The sequence below is a fragment of the Phyllobates terribilis genome, unplaced genomic scaffold (assembly GCF_046119375.1).
Source record: "Phyllobates terribilis strain yellow unplaced genomic scaffold, ASM4611937v1 Scaffold_5__5_contigs__length_657084704, whole genome shotgun sequence".
Taxonomy (NCBI): Eukaryota; Metazoa; Chordata; class Amphibia; order Anura; family Dendrobatidae; genus Phyllobates; species Phyllobates terribilis.
The window spans coordinates 534,583,166-534,599,375 of NW_027362765.1; the positions used below are offsets into that span (position 1 = coordinate 534,583,166).

At 44.1% G+C, this 16,210-nt stretch overlaps 1 protein-coding gene across 1 annotated transcript in view; it reads right to left on the reverse strand.

Annotated features, from left to right (window-relative positions):
* The window catches only part of MYOZ1 (myozenin 1), a 52,285-nt gene that overhangs the window by 12,660 nt on the left and 23,415 nt on the right, over positions 1-16,210 (reverse strand). The window contains exons 2-3 of the mRNA XM_073685787.1: positions 10,944-11,046; positions 4,157-4,347 (exon numbers count right to left, since the gene is read on the reverse strand). Coding sequence (XP_073541888.1) covers positions 4,157-4,347; positions 10,944-11,013 — 261 coding nt within the window. The 5' untranslated portion in view covers positions 11,014-11,046. The remainder of the gene's footprint in view (positions 1-4,156; positions 4,348-10,943; positions 11,047-16,210) is intronic.

The window sequence follows — 16,210 nt, forward strand, 5'->3', positions numbered from 1 at the left end:
CATAGTGTATTTTTTGATTTGGTGTATTCTGCTTTATGTGATTTTCAGATTTTGACTTCCATGTGCATTGCTGCTTTTTTAGCTTTTTTAGCTCTGGCCCAGATGTCACCTCTCTGCTGTCCAGAATCCCAGTATGTCTAGCAGCCATATCCTCCTTCTTCTCCTCCCGCTACCTCAAGCTCAATGTGGACAAAACTGAACTTTCCCCCATCTCGCATATCTTTCCCACCTGATCTTTCTATCACAATAAATGACATTACTCTTTCCCCTGTACCGACAATCCACTGCCTCGGAGTAACCCTTGACTCTGCCCTGTCCTTCAAACCCCACATCCAAGCTCTCGCCACCTCCTGTCGCCTCCAGCTCAAAAATATTTCCAGAATCCGTTCTTTCCTCAACCCTCAATCAACTAAACTGCTTGTGCATGCCCTCATCATATCCCGCCTCGACTATTGCAACATCCTCCTCTGTGGCCTACATGCTAACACTCTCGCACCCCTCCAGTCCATCCTCAACTCTGCTGCACGACTCGTTCATCTCTCGCCTCGATACTCCTCTGCTACTCCCCTTTGCAAATCCCTTCATAGGCTCCCATTCCCCCAGTGTATCCAATTCAAACTACTAACACTGACCTACAAAGCCATCCATAACCTCTCTCCTCCGTACATCTCTGAACTAATCTCCTGATATATTCCCTCACGTAACCTCTGTTCCTCCCAAGACCTCCTTCTCTTCTCCACACTTATTCGTTCCTCATGCAATCGCCTCCAAGATTTCTCCCGAATATCCCCCGTCCTATGGAATTCTGTGCCTCAACACATCCGATTATCCACCACACCTGGATCCTTCAGACGGAACCTGAAAACCCATCTCTTCAAACAAGCTTACAGCCTGCCATGACCTTGCTTGCTGCCACCTCAACCAACAACACCGGAGCTACTGCAACCCCTCAACCTACTGTCTCCGCCCCGTTCCTGTAGAATGTAAGCCCGCAAGGGTAGGGTCCTCTTCCCTCTGTACCATTCTATCATTGTTAGTTTGTTTACTGTAAGTGATATCTGTATTTGGTATGTAACCCCTCCTTATGTACAGCACCATGGAATCAATGGCGTTATATAAATTAATAATAATGATAATAATAATAATAATAATAGCGTGCATTCATTATGGTTAGTTGCCTTATACATCCAATTTCCATGCTGCATACACCGTGTTGCTTATTATTTTAATTGTTTTGTTTCTATATTTCTGTGTATATTTTTATCTTTTTGTCTTTGGTGTCTTGATTAATTAATAAAATTTTAGAATTTTCAGTAAATGATTTGATCGTATTTGTCTGAGCAGTAGTTAAGTTTATAGTTTATTCCTTTTTTGCTTGGACTATGCCATTAATGGCATTATATACCATATGAGATGATGGTTTAGGATTGCAATCCGTCTGTATTTTTGGTAATAGTATGCAGCAATAGAGCTGGAGTGACAGAGGCTTGAGATCTACCATAGTCCTTCAGCCTAGTTTGCATATAATTTGAAATGCTGATTTCTCAGTAATGAAGGAATGAACTGTAAAAGGTATTCCTGGACTTGTCTTTGAAAGAGCTACCTGCACATATAAATAGTTTTGGTTTTAAAATCCAGGTCGCAGATTCCCTTTAATACAACAAAGTAACCACAAAAATATTTGGAAAGCAGTGTCTCCTGAATAGGCATCATGGAGCAGGTTGTTCTGGAATTTCTTTCCTGGATATAGTGACAGTCTGTTTAAAAAAGTCTTACTTTGTAGAAATGCTTTCAGGGTCAACAGCCTATGAACTAAGAGCTCTTTGTTCGTAATGAGAGAGTACCGTAATATTTGTAATCGTTCTACTCGTAACGAGTACTTTGTAATAATCGCGCGTTCGTTCCGAATAACGAGTACAATGTAAGTCAATGGGAAATGCGAGTAATTTTCTGCTGGACCCTACAAAAGGTGTCTGCGGGCCCGAGGAAAAGGCTGAAATGGATGGGAAAGTGATGAAACAGAATGGGAAGAGCTTGGAGAATATGTCTGCATGCATTTCTGACTCACATTTGGTTTCTGGGAATAAGTTTGTTGCAGTATTACGCCACTTTTACAGACACACAAGAACAACTACCAAACCTAACCTAAATTGTATTTAACAGGCCAAAAAGGTTAAGAAACAGTTTTTTCCTGCACAATCACTTGTATATAAGGCAAAATAAACCAGAGAAACCAAAAAAATATCCCTTTTAGCCTTTGTTCACACATACTGTTGTGGCTTTTTTTTGCCTTTTAAAATTGGGAGGGCCTTGACTTAAACATTTTGTAGGTTCCTCTATCATACATCATTTTCAGTTTGCTATTCCCCAGCACTTTACAAGCACAGCTAGAACGTACCAGTAGGTATGTTGATCTTTGACCTGAGAAGCCTCATGTGGCTCTGTAACATGCGTTTTGGAGGGACAGCTGTTACTTAGACATTTGGGCGGTCCCTCCATCAGTGACACTCAGATAGTGGAATACATATTCCATATCAGTTTACAATATGCCCATTGTTTCGTTTGGCTTGACCCTCCTCCTCCTCCTCCTCCTCCTTCTCCTCCACCACCATGTGATACTGCAGCCCTAAATTCAAATGTTCAGAGGCCCTGCAGTAGGCAGGAAAGCTGAGTTTTGTGAGAGCCCTCGTGTGGCCCTGTAACATACATTTTGAAGTGCCCTCCTCTAGAAATTAAAGGAGCTAGTGAGCGGCTCCTTTAAACACTGAACTAGTATACACTGCGGGCAGCCCTTAAATGGGCTTTTGTTTTATCAAGAGGCCTAAACACTCTCCCTAGCAGCTCAGCGATCTCTCCCTATGCTTATAGAATGCAGTCTCCGGACGCAATGTGCACAAAATGGCGGCGGCAGGGTTTAAATAGACCCTATTTCACTGGACGGCCAGCCAATCACAGTAATGCCAGAACCAAGATGTCTGCGGCATTACTGTTATTGGTTAAAAAGCCCAGCATGTTTAGTGGCTGCAAAGGAGGCGCCAAAACTACAGGGCGGTACATCCGAATATAGCGAGGCGAGTACACAAATACTCGCAGAATAACGAGTAACCTGAATACAGTATTATCCGTGCGAATAGCGAATAGTAACAAATACACTCGTTCATCACTACTCTTTGTACAATCAATAACATGTCCCTTTAAGGTGCCATGTCAGCAAACTAATTACAGCAAGATAGAACGTGAAGAAGAGTAGCATCTCTGTGGGTTATGTGGATGCTGTGCCCTTACCTTTCATCGACCTCAAACTTTCTCACAGCTGCAAATTTGCAACCTGCCCATCTAGTGACTTCTAAGTTGCCACCTAAGAGTGGTTCCAGGCACAACTGTGCAAACACATTTCTCCTCTGTCTTTGCTATTTCATTTTTCCTGGCTACAAGAACATCACAGCTAGCAGTTCTTTCTCTTTGCCCATGTTGTCAAAGCCACTTTCATCCCTCTTTTTTTTGCACCACCAGTCTACTCCTTACGGCAGTACTATACCATTATCTCCATCACCAAACCATCAGGTTCTGCACAGGACTATGCTGATGCCCAGCTACTCCCAATCAGAAGCCAGAAAACTATGTTTCTGGTAACAAGGTAGACATTAGATAGCTGGTGAGTCCTGATTACTCTGCCAGGTTTATCCATCTTATATCTGAAGAGTATGAGCACCTCAATTATCATCTGAACTTCCATAATGCACTGCTCCTTGGTTTAAGGAAACCATTACAACTTTGAATTTTGTGCAGAATAAATGGTAATATAATTATGAAGCTGTTTAAGAAAAGTAAAGCAAAGAATTTTCAAATATATTCAACATTTTATATAAATGTAAACTTTTGAATTCAGTAAAGTTGTGTGAAGGTGGTTTCCCTTTCAATTTAGTGCATTTGTGCTTTGGAAATAATACAGTTAACAATTCCAAACCCCGTTATCACTGATATTCCATGTATATTTGCTGGATCTACAACTTTACCAGTGCATTTTGCAGCATCTTTTTAATGTATTCCTTATGTCCAAATGGAAATGATCAAATCTGGGACTACGTTAACACCGTGAGATGATAACAAGCCTGTCTGTTTATAGTAACTATAACATATCACTTCATCAACTTACCAATGAGTTGTCAGAGAACACGTCAGGATTGTTCTCATAGATGAATTTTTCCACTCTCTTTTGACGCAGTTTAAACATCTTGGAGCCTTTATTGCTTAATAAAGATAGCTCCTCCAGCATGATATCCCTGGGAACACTGATCTTCTTCCCTAAATTTAGCCTGGAGACCTCCTGTTCCCCTTCTCCTGATGCTAAAACGATAACAGTAATATGTTAAACAGTTTTGACCTCTTAGAAGTTTAAGCTTTTATAAAGTTTTTATACAATTAATGGACTCAGGACCATGTAGAGTTGAGTTGTGCCCTGTGCAGTAATTTCTATTAATGCCATTGCCTTAGGATGTGACATAAATGCTCAAATAGTAGATCATACAGTGACGTAAATAATAGCATCCTCTCAAAAACCTAGGGAATGTCGCAGCATTCTGTGTAGCAACCTTTTTAAATAAGTATCTGAAGATTTGCAGAGGGTGCACGCTCATATTGTCCTCCAGAGACTATTAGGATCCTCTGTTCAAGAGTGACAGATGAAGAGCTGAGTGAAACTGCTTAGATCATGGTCCTGCCCAAAAATGAACTATTAATGGTGGATTTATTTAGTTTAGGAAACAAACCACTATAGGCACCCCTCAGCAGGTCTACAGACAAAGAAATTTAGATGGACCAACAGATAGATGTATGCTTTGTAGATTACCATAATGTCTTGGATACAATTATAGTGGTATCATACAGAACCCTATTTTCATTAAATGTAGATGTCCGAAATTAGCCATCACTCACTGTAATAAGTTCTCAACCAAAATCTGTCATGGGTGAAAGCTGAACGGTGTTACAGATATGCTTGATCCTAGAAAGCCACATGTCTGCAGAATTCTGCATGGGAAGCAGCTATCTGCCAGACAGCAAGCTACATATATAGAGAGAGTTGGTATGAATCAACTTGTTTGTCCTATTACATCGGCCTTGGCGGTGGTCTGTGATGCTGGAAGGGAGAGGAGTTACTGTCTTTTACCTGCCAGTTTCTACAGCACTTATTTTGATTAGCCGGCCTAGCTAATCAAAAGAAGAGCTGCAAACGTAGGTAAGAGGCAGCACCCCCTCTCCCTTCCTGCGGCCACAGACTACTGCCACGGCCAATTTAATGGGATATATAATATATAGTATACAGTGGGTACGGAAAGTATTCAGACCCCTTTAAATTTTTCACTCTTTGTTTCATTGCAGCCATTTGGTAAATTCTAAAAAGTTTATTTTTTTTAAATTAAAGTACACTCTGCACCCCATCTTGACTGAAAAAAACAGAAATGTAGAAATTTTTGCAAATTTATTAAAAAAGAAAAACTGAAATATCACATGGTCATAAGTATTTAGACCCTTTGCTCAGACACTCATATTTAAGTCACATGCTGTCCATTTCCTTGTGATCCTCCTTGAGATGGTTCTGCTCCTTCATTGGAGTCCAGCTGTTTTTAATTAAACTGATAAGACTGGATTTGGAAAGGCACACACCTGTCTATATAAGACCTCACAGCTCACAGTGCATGTCAGACCAAATGAGAATCATGAGCTCAAAGGAACTGCCCAAGGAGCTCAGAGACTTGTGGCAAGGCACAGATTTGGCTAAGTGGTACGCACACGCCGGACTGATTGGCGTGAGCTTGGTTAGTGATCCCACTGGACCATGAACCGAGGAGTGCCTGGAGGGGCGTGACTAAGTATCAACTCGGTCCGACCAAGGTCGCATGGCGGCTCAGTCGACTCTGTGAACCAGGGAGGAACCGAGCAGAGGGACCAGGTGCTACTCCAGGTCAGACCCCGGTCACAACTGTTGACCCACACCGGGGAATGCAGGAACAGGCAGGTTAGGCTGGCATACAGACAGGTGGGTACTGGCAGGCACGGCTGGTATGCAGACAGGTGGGTATTGGCAGGCACGGCTGGTATGCAGACAGGTGGGTACAGGCAGGCACGGCTGGTGTGCAGACAGGTGGGTACTGGCAGGTAGGAATGCAGGCAGGATAGGGACTAGTACAGACTGGGATACAGGAACAGAGCCGCAAGTGCGGTACACAAGCAGAGCAGAGCAAAACCTGCAGGTGAGGTAGACAAGCAGAGCAGAGCAAAACCCGTAGGTGCGGTAGACAAGTAGAGCAGAGCAAGACCCGCAGGTGCGGTAGACAAGCAGAGCAGAGCGAAACTCGCAGGTGCAGTAGACAAGCAGAGCAGAGCAAAACCCGCAGATGTGGTAGACAAGCAGAGCAGAGCGAAACCCGCAGGTGCGGTAGACAAGCAGAGCAGAGGGAAACTCGCAGGTGCAGTAGACAAGCAGAGCAGAGCAAAACCCGCAGGTGCGGTAGACAAGCAGAGCAGAGCAAAACCCGCAGGTGCGGTAGACAAGCAGAGCAGAGCAAAACCAGCAGGTGCGGTAGACAAGCAGAGCAGAGCAAAACCAGCAGGTGCGGTAGACAAGCAGAGCAGAGCAAAACCCGCAGGTGCAGTAGACAAGCAGAGCAAAGCAAAACCCGCAGGTGCGGTAGACAAGCAGAGCAGAGCAAAACCCGCAGGTACGGTAGACAAGCAGAGCAGAGCAAAACACGCAGGTGCGGTAGACAAGCAGAGCAGAGCAAAACCCGCAGGTGCGGTAGATAAGCAGAGCAGAGCAAAACCCGCAGGTGCGGTAGACAAGCAGAGCAGAGCAAAACCCGCAGGTGTGGTAAACAAGCAGAGCAGAGCAAAACCCGCAGGTGCGGTAGACAAGCAAAGCAGAGCAAAACCCACAGGTACGGTAGACAAGCAGAGCAGAGCAAAACCCACAGGTGCGGTAAACAAGCAGAGCAGAGCAAAACCCGCAGGTGCGGTAGACAAGCAGAGCAGAGCAAAACCCGCAGGTGCTGTAAACAAGCAGAGTAGAGCAAATACACACAAGGTACTTACAATAAAGTAGCGAGTGGACACTAAACTCACAAACAGAAGTACAGAGACAACGAGTTGGAGTTAGATGCAGGTTTAGACACTGCAGGAAAAAGGAAGATATGAACATAGAGACAAACAAGTAACGGGCTAGGACACTGTTCAGACAGGAACTGAACCAGGAACAAGATACAGGAACGAGCCTGGGAACTCAGCCCCCAGGGTGGCGGAAACAGACTAGAAGCACAGATACAGGCAACGGGCCTGGGTATACAGCCCAGAGTGTTGGCGGAACAGACTAGAAGTCACAGATACAGGTAACATGCCTGGGTATACAGCCCCCGGAGTGGCGGAAAAAGACAAGATATAGGACAGGACCTGGCAACTCAGTTGCACAGAACACACTGAAAGAAAGTGTTGCTCAGGCACCTCCTACTGGGTGGAGGGGGTTTAAGTATCCAGTGACTCACAGCAATAGGCTGGGGACGCATTAGGACTGTGCACACAGTAACTATAAGAAACAGTCAGTAACCGCGCCGCCGCCCTAAGCAATCAGACAAGAGACATGCACACAGCAGGTACTGGAGCAAAGTGTGCAGCCTGGACTGATAGGTAAGATGGCGGTCTTGCATGGTGGGAGGTGGTAAGCCATGCCAGCACGCCGCCAGGGATGTTACACCAAGGTTACAAAAGAATTTCTGCATTACTCAAGGTTCCTAAGAGCACAGTTGCCTCCATAATCCTTAAATTGAAGAAGTTTTGGACCACCAGAAGTCTTCCTAGACCTGGCCATCCAGCCAAACTGAGCAATCGTGGGAGAAGAGCCTTGTTGAGAGAGGTAAAGAAGAATCCCAAGATCACTTTGGCTGAGCTCCAGAGATGCAGTAGGTAGATGGGAGAAAGGTCCACAAAGTCATCTATTACTGCAGCCCTCCACCAATTGGGCCTTTATGGCAGAGTGGCCCGACGGAAGCCTCTCCTTAGTGCAAGACATATGAAAGCCCGCATAAAGTTTGCTCAAAAACACATGAAGATTCTCTGGTCTGATGAGACAAAGATATAACTTTTTGGTGATAATTCTAAGCGGTATGCGTGGAGAAAACCAGGCACTACTCATCACCTGCCCAATACAATCCCAACAGTGAAACATGGTGGTGGCAGCATCATGCTATGGGGATGTTTTTCAGCTGAAGGGACAGGACAACTGGTTGCAATTGAAGGAAACATGAATGCGGCCAAGTGCAGAGATATCCTGGATGAAAACCTCTTCCAGAGTGCTCTGGACCTCAGACTTGGCCAAAGGTTCACCTTCTAACAAGACAATGACCCTAAGCACACAGCTAAAATAACAAAGGAGTGGCTTCAGAACAACTCTGTCACCATTCTTGACTGGCCCAGCCAGAGCCCTGCCCTAAACCGAATTGAGCATACTCTGGAGAGACCTGAAAATGGCTGTCCACCAACGTTCACCATCCAACCTGACAGAACTGGAGAGGATCTGCAAGGAAGAATGGCAGAGGATCCCCAAATCCAGGTGTGAAAAACTTGTTGCATCATTCCCAAGAAGACTTGACTGTACTAGCTCAAAAGGGTGCTTCTACTCAATACTGAGCAAAGGGTGTGAATACTTATGACCATGTGATGTTTCTGTTTTTCTTTTTTAATAAATTTGCAAAATGATGGTTTGAGGCGTCCCCTCATGTTGAAGAGCATGGGAGAATGACTTGACGTAGCGAGAGCGGGCCCCTGAACTGGGCTGACCTCAGCAGGGGACAATGATGAGAGCTGCCTCCAGCACTCGGCTCCGGTGAAAAGCGCAAACTGTACTGCTGTTTCCCAGGCGCCGATACGTGTGATACTGATGCGGAAAACGGATGCCACATGTATGCCACACACAGACACAAGGACAGAGATATCTCTGGTACTGTTTTTTTCAGTACCAGAAATATCAGGACATGTGAAAGAAGCCTCAAGGAAGAAAAGTCTATAGTAGCTGCTTTTTCACTTTTTCCCATTAAAAACACATGAAGGCTCCACAAAGCTGAAACCAGCAGCGGAAGAAGCTGGCAAAAAAGATAAGTACTGATGTTTTATATTTTAAATAAGTTCTTAGTATATTACAGTTGTCTGCACCTGCAGATTTTGCTGCAGAACGAAAGGAGATTCACTGTATAAGTTTTGTTGCAGATATGGTCTTACCCATTGAATTTAAAGCGAAACGGTCTCCCGATTTCACAATACAAACCACATACATTATTATATAGATCTCTTGGGCCTGATGATACAAGTGTACTTACACGTCGGAATGGCTGTATAATCCTTTATCAAAATCTAACACTAACCTGATTGATTGCTCTTCAGTGTTTCTCCTCCCTGCTGCTCAGTACAGGCTATAGCTGTCGGTCAGGCTGGGTGGGCGGAGGCTGAATACACTTGGATTCATGAGCATTCTCACTCTTTAGCTTTACTAATAAAATGCCCATTTTAATATCATGATTATACAGTCATTCTGACATGGATTTTCAAAGTAAGTACGCCAGCCTAATTAGGTTATTCACAGCAGAAATCACAAGAATAAACTTTTGTCGGAGACATGGAATGTTCCAGGAATCGCACGCGGCTTGCATGTAGCTGGCAGTTACTGACAGCGGCAATTAAGGGGTTGATAGCAGTAATCGGAGCTAGCTTTCATCGCTGCTCTTAGAGACAAATGTTGGCTGTGTAATACAGCTAGCATTTGTGCTTTATGGAGCAGGTGCAGCTCCCGAGGCCCTTCTACACACCCCAACCTGCTTCATGATGGGCATAACCATCATGGGGCGTTAAGAGGTTGAAGCATATATGTCACAAGATTTCACAATATAAGCAGCATATATTATTATCTCTTAGACCTGATGAGACTGGATGTACTTACACCATATCAGAATGGCCAAATAAGTCTAAATGTAATCTCTGCCCACCTAGTATGATTGATAGCTCCTCAGTGTCCCTCCTCCCTGCAGCTCAGTACACACTGTAGTTGACAATGTGGCAGGGTGGGTAGTTGGAGACTAAATACACTTAAATACACTTGGACTCATAAGCTCTCATTCTTTTGCTGGATTCATGAAGTGCTCATTTTAATATCAGGATTATACAGCCATTCTGACATGGATTTACAAAGTAATTACATTACAGCCTCATCAGTTCTATAAGATCAATTTAATAATTTATATGGATTCAATTGCGAAATCTGGTGACCAATCTGCTTTAATTGGGCAAATCTGAAACAGGAATTGATGTACAGCAAAATTAAAAAATCTCCACCGTATTCAGATTTTTGCAATGAAAGTATTTGTAGTGCATGGATAAGATTGCTCAGCTTTCATCCATTTGATGCTATTGTGTTCCCATACCTTAACTCTTAAAAATGCCATTGAAAATTGGCACCAAATCTGGTATGTATGACGAGAGCATTCTAAGATTTTTTTCACTCAACAACATTTTTTTGCATTGAAACAATAAACATGATAACAGACGGAAGGAGGACGTTCCAGTAGTATTTTTCTTTCAGGGTCTGTGTACTATAAGACTGGAGGGCTGGATCATGGCACAATCTTTCTGCCTCAGCCTGTGCGTAAGGGTGAAACATACCTGGCTACAATCGTGCTTCCAGGTTCTGATTCATGCAGCCCCTGGTTTGGAGAGCATGAATAGAGTAACAGGGTCTGCATGAGTCTCTGTATAGAGCACAGCTCTCCCCCTCCACACTAGCCAGAGCCCACCTATCCGCACAGTTTTAGAGAAAATAAATATTTACAAAAAAAGATACAAAAGGAAAGATATGTATTGTTGATTTCAATAAAAAAAAAAAGTAAATCTGTTTTGGATCTACTCACGGGTTATCTCCATGATGACCTTTGTTGCCTTTTTCCTTTTGTTTGGGGCTGGAGTTCCAGACAATGGCATTGCAGCAAAGAGTTTGTTAGGTTTCGGGTTTTTCTGTTAAAAGAGCATAGTCTATTATTAATTACAAAGAAACATGCTCAGTAATGCATTAATAAATCATGCTGTTTTTTCTAGGCATTTAATCTCTTACAAAGTTCAGATAAGTCTTTAAGGCAATCTGTCAGTAGGAACAATCCCCCTAAGCATTTATTTTGGTATGCAGGTCATAGAAAGTAAAATAAAATATATACTGTACTTTTACTTCTGTGATCATGACTTATTGCAGAGCAATACAAATTTTTCTTAATATGTAAATGAGCTGTTAAGAATAGATCTATAGGCCGGACATAGATCTCCCTGAGAATCTGCCTCCAGAGATTATTTTAAATGAAAGGGGGCGTTACCAGTGTGAGACATGTAGCTCAGGAAAGCAGACTGTCAGTCTGTCACACTGGTAATTTAAAATAAGCTGTGTATGCAGACTCTTGGGAATATATGTATGTGACCCAAAAATCTTAAAAGCTCATTTACATATTAAGAAAAATGTGGATTTCTCTGGAATAAGACATCGAATCGCAGATATCAAGGTATCATTTTATTCTACTTCCTATGACCTACATACCTGTATGGACTTCTTAGGAGGGTTGATTCTACTGACAGATTCCCTTTTAAGGGAATGCGACATCAAGGTTTTTGCCACCTGGATGAAACCCTGATTCCAGCGGTGTCACTAATTGGGCTGTTTGCTGTAGTTTTGATGAAAACACTGGAGATTATCACTAGAGGACTAGTAAACTTGCTGTTATGTAGTCCTCCATATTCATGAGCTCTGTATAACTCCACCCCCACCAATGATTGGCAACTTTCTGCCTATGCAAAATGTACAAGGAAAGCTGCCAATCAGTGGTGTGTGCGGGTTATACAGAGCTCAGCATTCAGAGAACTGCTAGATATTCAGCAGATAAAGCAGTGATTTTATGAGAACTGCAGCTAGCAGAATATAATCAAGATCTCTGCCTCTACAATTTGCTGCTCTCAGATTATGTAGTAAAAACTTGGTGAAGAATTCCATTTAAAAAACATATCATAAACTATATTCTTTCGTGTGGTAACATATTTTGTAGTGTTACAAATATATGTTATGGCACTTCTTTAATAAATAATTTAAAGGCGTTGTCCATTATTTTTTTTGCCAGAAGCTGACCTATTTTTTGTTCATCAGCTTTATCTCTATTGAATCTCTGCCCTATTCAAGTGAAATGGAAATGAAACTTGCAAACTTTAATTAGCAAAATAATTTAGCACTGTTTGCCTAGGTATGCCTTAATGTTGGTCATACCCACATTATTCCTGCCTTCCTGTTGAGAACATATGCACACTCTACCAAGTGAATAGTGCATGTATATGGGAAGGATTAAGGGAAATAGCTGGGTAAGGTGTATTGTCAGACTTAGGGCAGGGACAGACAGCCATATTTCTTGTGCGAGGATTGCATCGTAAACCTCGTACTGGTCTTCTGCTCTCCTGAACTGAGCTAGAAAGCTGCATAGAAATACATCACGCTGTCATGGTCAGGTCAGGAGAGGTGCCAGTCAGTCTGTTCAGTGTGATGTGATCACCGCATGAGTTATACGGCAGTCTGTCTCTGCCCTTAGTTTCAGAGTACGAGTTTCAATAATTCCTCATCCTAATTGTTATATATTGCTATATTAGAAATAAGCTTAAATTATAAATAAAAAGCAATCTGAAAAAGTGGAGCTCCAGTGTAAAGAATGGGGAGCAACAGCTGAGACTTATAGTCACAGGAGGTAAATATTTAATAATCACAGAGTCTTAGAAACTTAAAGTTACTGTATGTTCTTATTATCAGTCACTGAAAAGAGCATAAAATCCAAAAAGCGTCACAGAAAAATCTGCTATACTTACCAATACCTGGTCTCAATCACGACGAGGGGTAGGCAGGACAGGCAACGGCCTAGGGTGCTACCTTGGAGGGGGCGCAGTTTTTCTCACTAAACTAGCACTGCATCATAAACTACATTGAATTTACTGTGTTTTACTGTGGTTAATTGTCAGGTGTGAACTTTGAAAAAGGGGGGTGACATGCAGGAAGAGAGGCACGCTGACCAATGAACGCTTCCCTATCAGACTAATGAGAGCGCTCACTGTCTGCCATCTCTGTATTCCTGCACAGCGTGCCCCAGTGAGTGCTCCAAATGTAATATTAGTGTGCCCGACCGAACAGCACATAAAAGACAAGAGTGGAGGATGTGGTGCATGACTTACAATGTGTCTCCTGCTTCCTCCACCATCCCCTTCTTACTCTGGTAAACTCAGGTGTCAGGTGAAAGTAGAGGGCGAAGGAAGATAACAACACAGGACAGCATGGGCCGGCAGGAACAGGAAACTGTTATCAGTCCTGGCTGTCTGTGCAGTGTCCCCCCTTCTCCACAGTAGTTTCAGCAGCCTCATCAGGTGCCCTTTTATCACCTGTCAGGAGCAGGAAACTGTTATCAGTCCTGGCTGTCTGTGCAGTGTTCCCCCTTCTCCACAGTAGTCTCGGCAGCTGCTCTTTTCTTGCCTGGCAGGAGCAGGAAACTGTTATCAGTCCTGGCTGTGTGTGCTCCCTCCTCCACATTATCATCCGCAGCCTCATCAGGTGCTCTTTTATCTATGTGACCGATCTCTTCCAGGGCTATCCTAGAAAGAGGGAGTTAGTGTGGCGCCCCTGAGGGTTCAGTCGCCACAGAGATACTGCACCTCACCCCGAGGTGTGGTGTCTCCCTTCTCTCAGGTAAGGAGTGAGTGCCGCACGGAACCCCAACCACCTACATCCAACACAACACTGCTCCAGGCCAGCAGGAGGGGCAAGACGCAATGTAGTTTTCTGCTGAGCCCTGGCCCTGGCTGGAGTAGGGGGGAACCCAAAGGTAGGGGGAACCAATAGTGGGTGTGGGTGGAGGAAACAGTTACATGGAGCACATATACAGTAAGTATATAATAGGAAGCCATATTAGGTCTAAGTGAGTTCTAGTGAGGGCTGGTCAGAGGAACAGTCCGGGAGCAGAGGCTCAGTCAGAGCTCTGCTCCACAAGTTAGGGCCCTTGATAGAGGCCCCGGAGGGGAGCAGGGAGCAGGCTCCATTCTACTTAAAGGATCCCAGGGGGTACGGCGCGTGCAGGATGGCACCCGTACGCCCCGCTCCTGCCAGGTGATCAGGAGGGATCGGTTGCTACACTTAAAACCCCAGGGGGTCAGGTTGGTCCCGGATCCGACGTACAGGAAGGACTTCAGCATACCCGAGCGGGAATGAGAGTGAGCAGCGTAGGGCAGCGGTGAGAAGGATCGAGTGTGAAAAAGGTCGAGATAGGTACATATGAAAGTGGGGTTCCGCCAGGCATTCCTAAATTTGCTGAGAAAGGACTGAACCCCTGCCCGGTGAACGCAGCGCGACGAGGGAGGCCTTCACCTGCAAAGTGCATTTGTGATTTGTCTAAGAACTGTAAGTAAAACCTTGGACAACTGCATCGAACAGCCTCTGTCTGTTTCTTCATCGGCATCACTGCTCCTCACCGCGCTACAACGCCCAGCACACCATTCCACCATCTATCTATCTACACTGCCCTGAGACCCCGCTCCACCTGTGGGGAGCTGTACCATCTTTAGCTGCCTTGTCACCTGCCTCAGAGGACTGCTGCAGCGCTGGTGACCTTCACCAGACACCACAGGTGGCGTCACAAATTTCTTTTATTAGTAATCTCTACCCCCTTTTTGCACTGACCGCCCTGGGTCATGGACCGGGCCAGCCACCGTGATCTTCCCCAAAAAGCAGCCATCAGGCCCGGCTGCCGAGTACCCCACGGCCCTGGGGGCGAGTCATTAGCTACATATAGGAACTGTGAAGTGCGCAGACTGCCTGCCTAATAATTATAGTAAAAGATTAGCGTGTGTGTTCATCTGTATATGTGTTTATCTACGTATGTATGTGCATCAGTATGTGTGTGTGTGTGTGCACATATTTGTTTTTGGTTCATTATACTGTAAGGCTATGTGCCCACGATGCAGAAATGCTCCGGATTTTTTCCTGAGCATTTCTGCATCTCCCTGGCAGAAAAAACGCATGCGGATTGTACATGCGTCTATCCTGCCAGGGACAAGCGGATGTGAAGCATTCTTCACATTCATTTCCGCATGCAGGTTGACAAGCGCTTTCCAAGCAATTTTAGCATCACTTGGAAAGTGCTTGACAACTTGGTCACACTACATGCAGTACAGACCAAAAGTTTGGACACACCTTCTCATTTAAAGATTTTTCTGTATTTTCATGACTATGAAAATTGTACATTCACACTGAAGGCATCAAAACTATGAATTAACACATGTGGAATTATATACTTAACAAAAAAGTGTGAAACAACTGAAAATATGTCTTATATTCTAGGTTCTTCAAAGTAGCCACCTTTTGCTTTGATGACTGCTTTGCACACTCTTGGCGTTCTCTTGATGAGCTTCAAGAGCTAGTCACTGGAAATGGTTTTCACTTCACAGGTGTGCCCTGTCAGGTTTAATAAGTGGGATTTCTTGCCTTATAAATGGGGTTGGGACCATCAGTTGTGTCGTGCAGAAGTCAGGTGGATACACAGCTGATGGTCCTACTGAATAGACTGTTAGAATTTGTATTATGGCAAGAAAAAAGCAGCTAAGTAAAGAAAAACAAGTGGCCATCATTACTGTAAGAAATGAAGGTCAGTCAGTCCAAAAAATTGGACAAACTTTGAAAGTGTCCCCAAGTGCAGTTGCAAAAACCATCAAGCTCTACAAAGAAACTGGCTTACATGAGGACCGCCCCAGGAAAGGAAGACCAAGAGTCACCTCTGCTTCTGAGGATAACTTTATCCGAGTCAATGTCACACAGAGTTCTAGCAGCAGACACATCTCTACAACAACTGTTAAGAGGAGACTTTGTGCAGCCGGCCTTCATGGTAAAATAGCTGCTAGGAAACCACGGCTAAGGACAGGCAACAAGCAGAAGAGACTTGTTTGAGCTAAAGAACACAAGGAATGGTCATTAGACCAGTGGAAATCTGTGCTTTGGTCTGATGAGTCCAAATTTGAGATCTTTGGTTCCAACCACCATGTCTTTGTGCGACGCAGAAAAGGTGAACGGATGGACTCTACATGCCTGGTTCCCACCGTGAAGCACGGAGGAGGAGGTGTG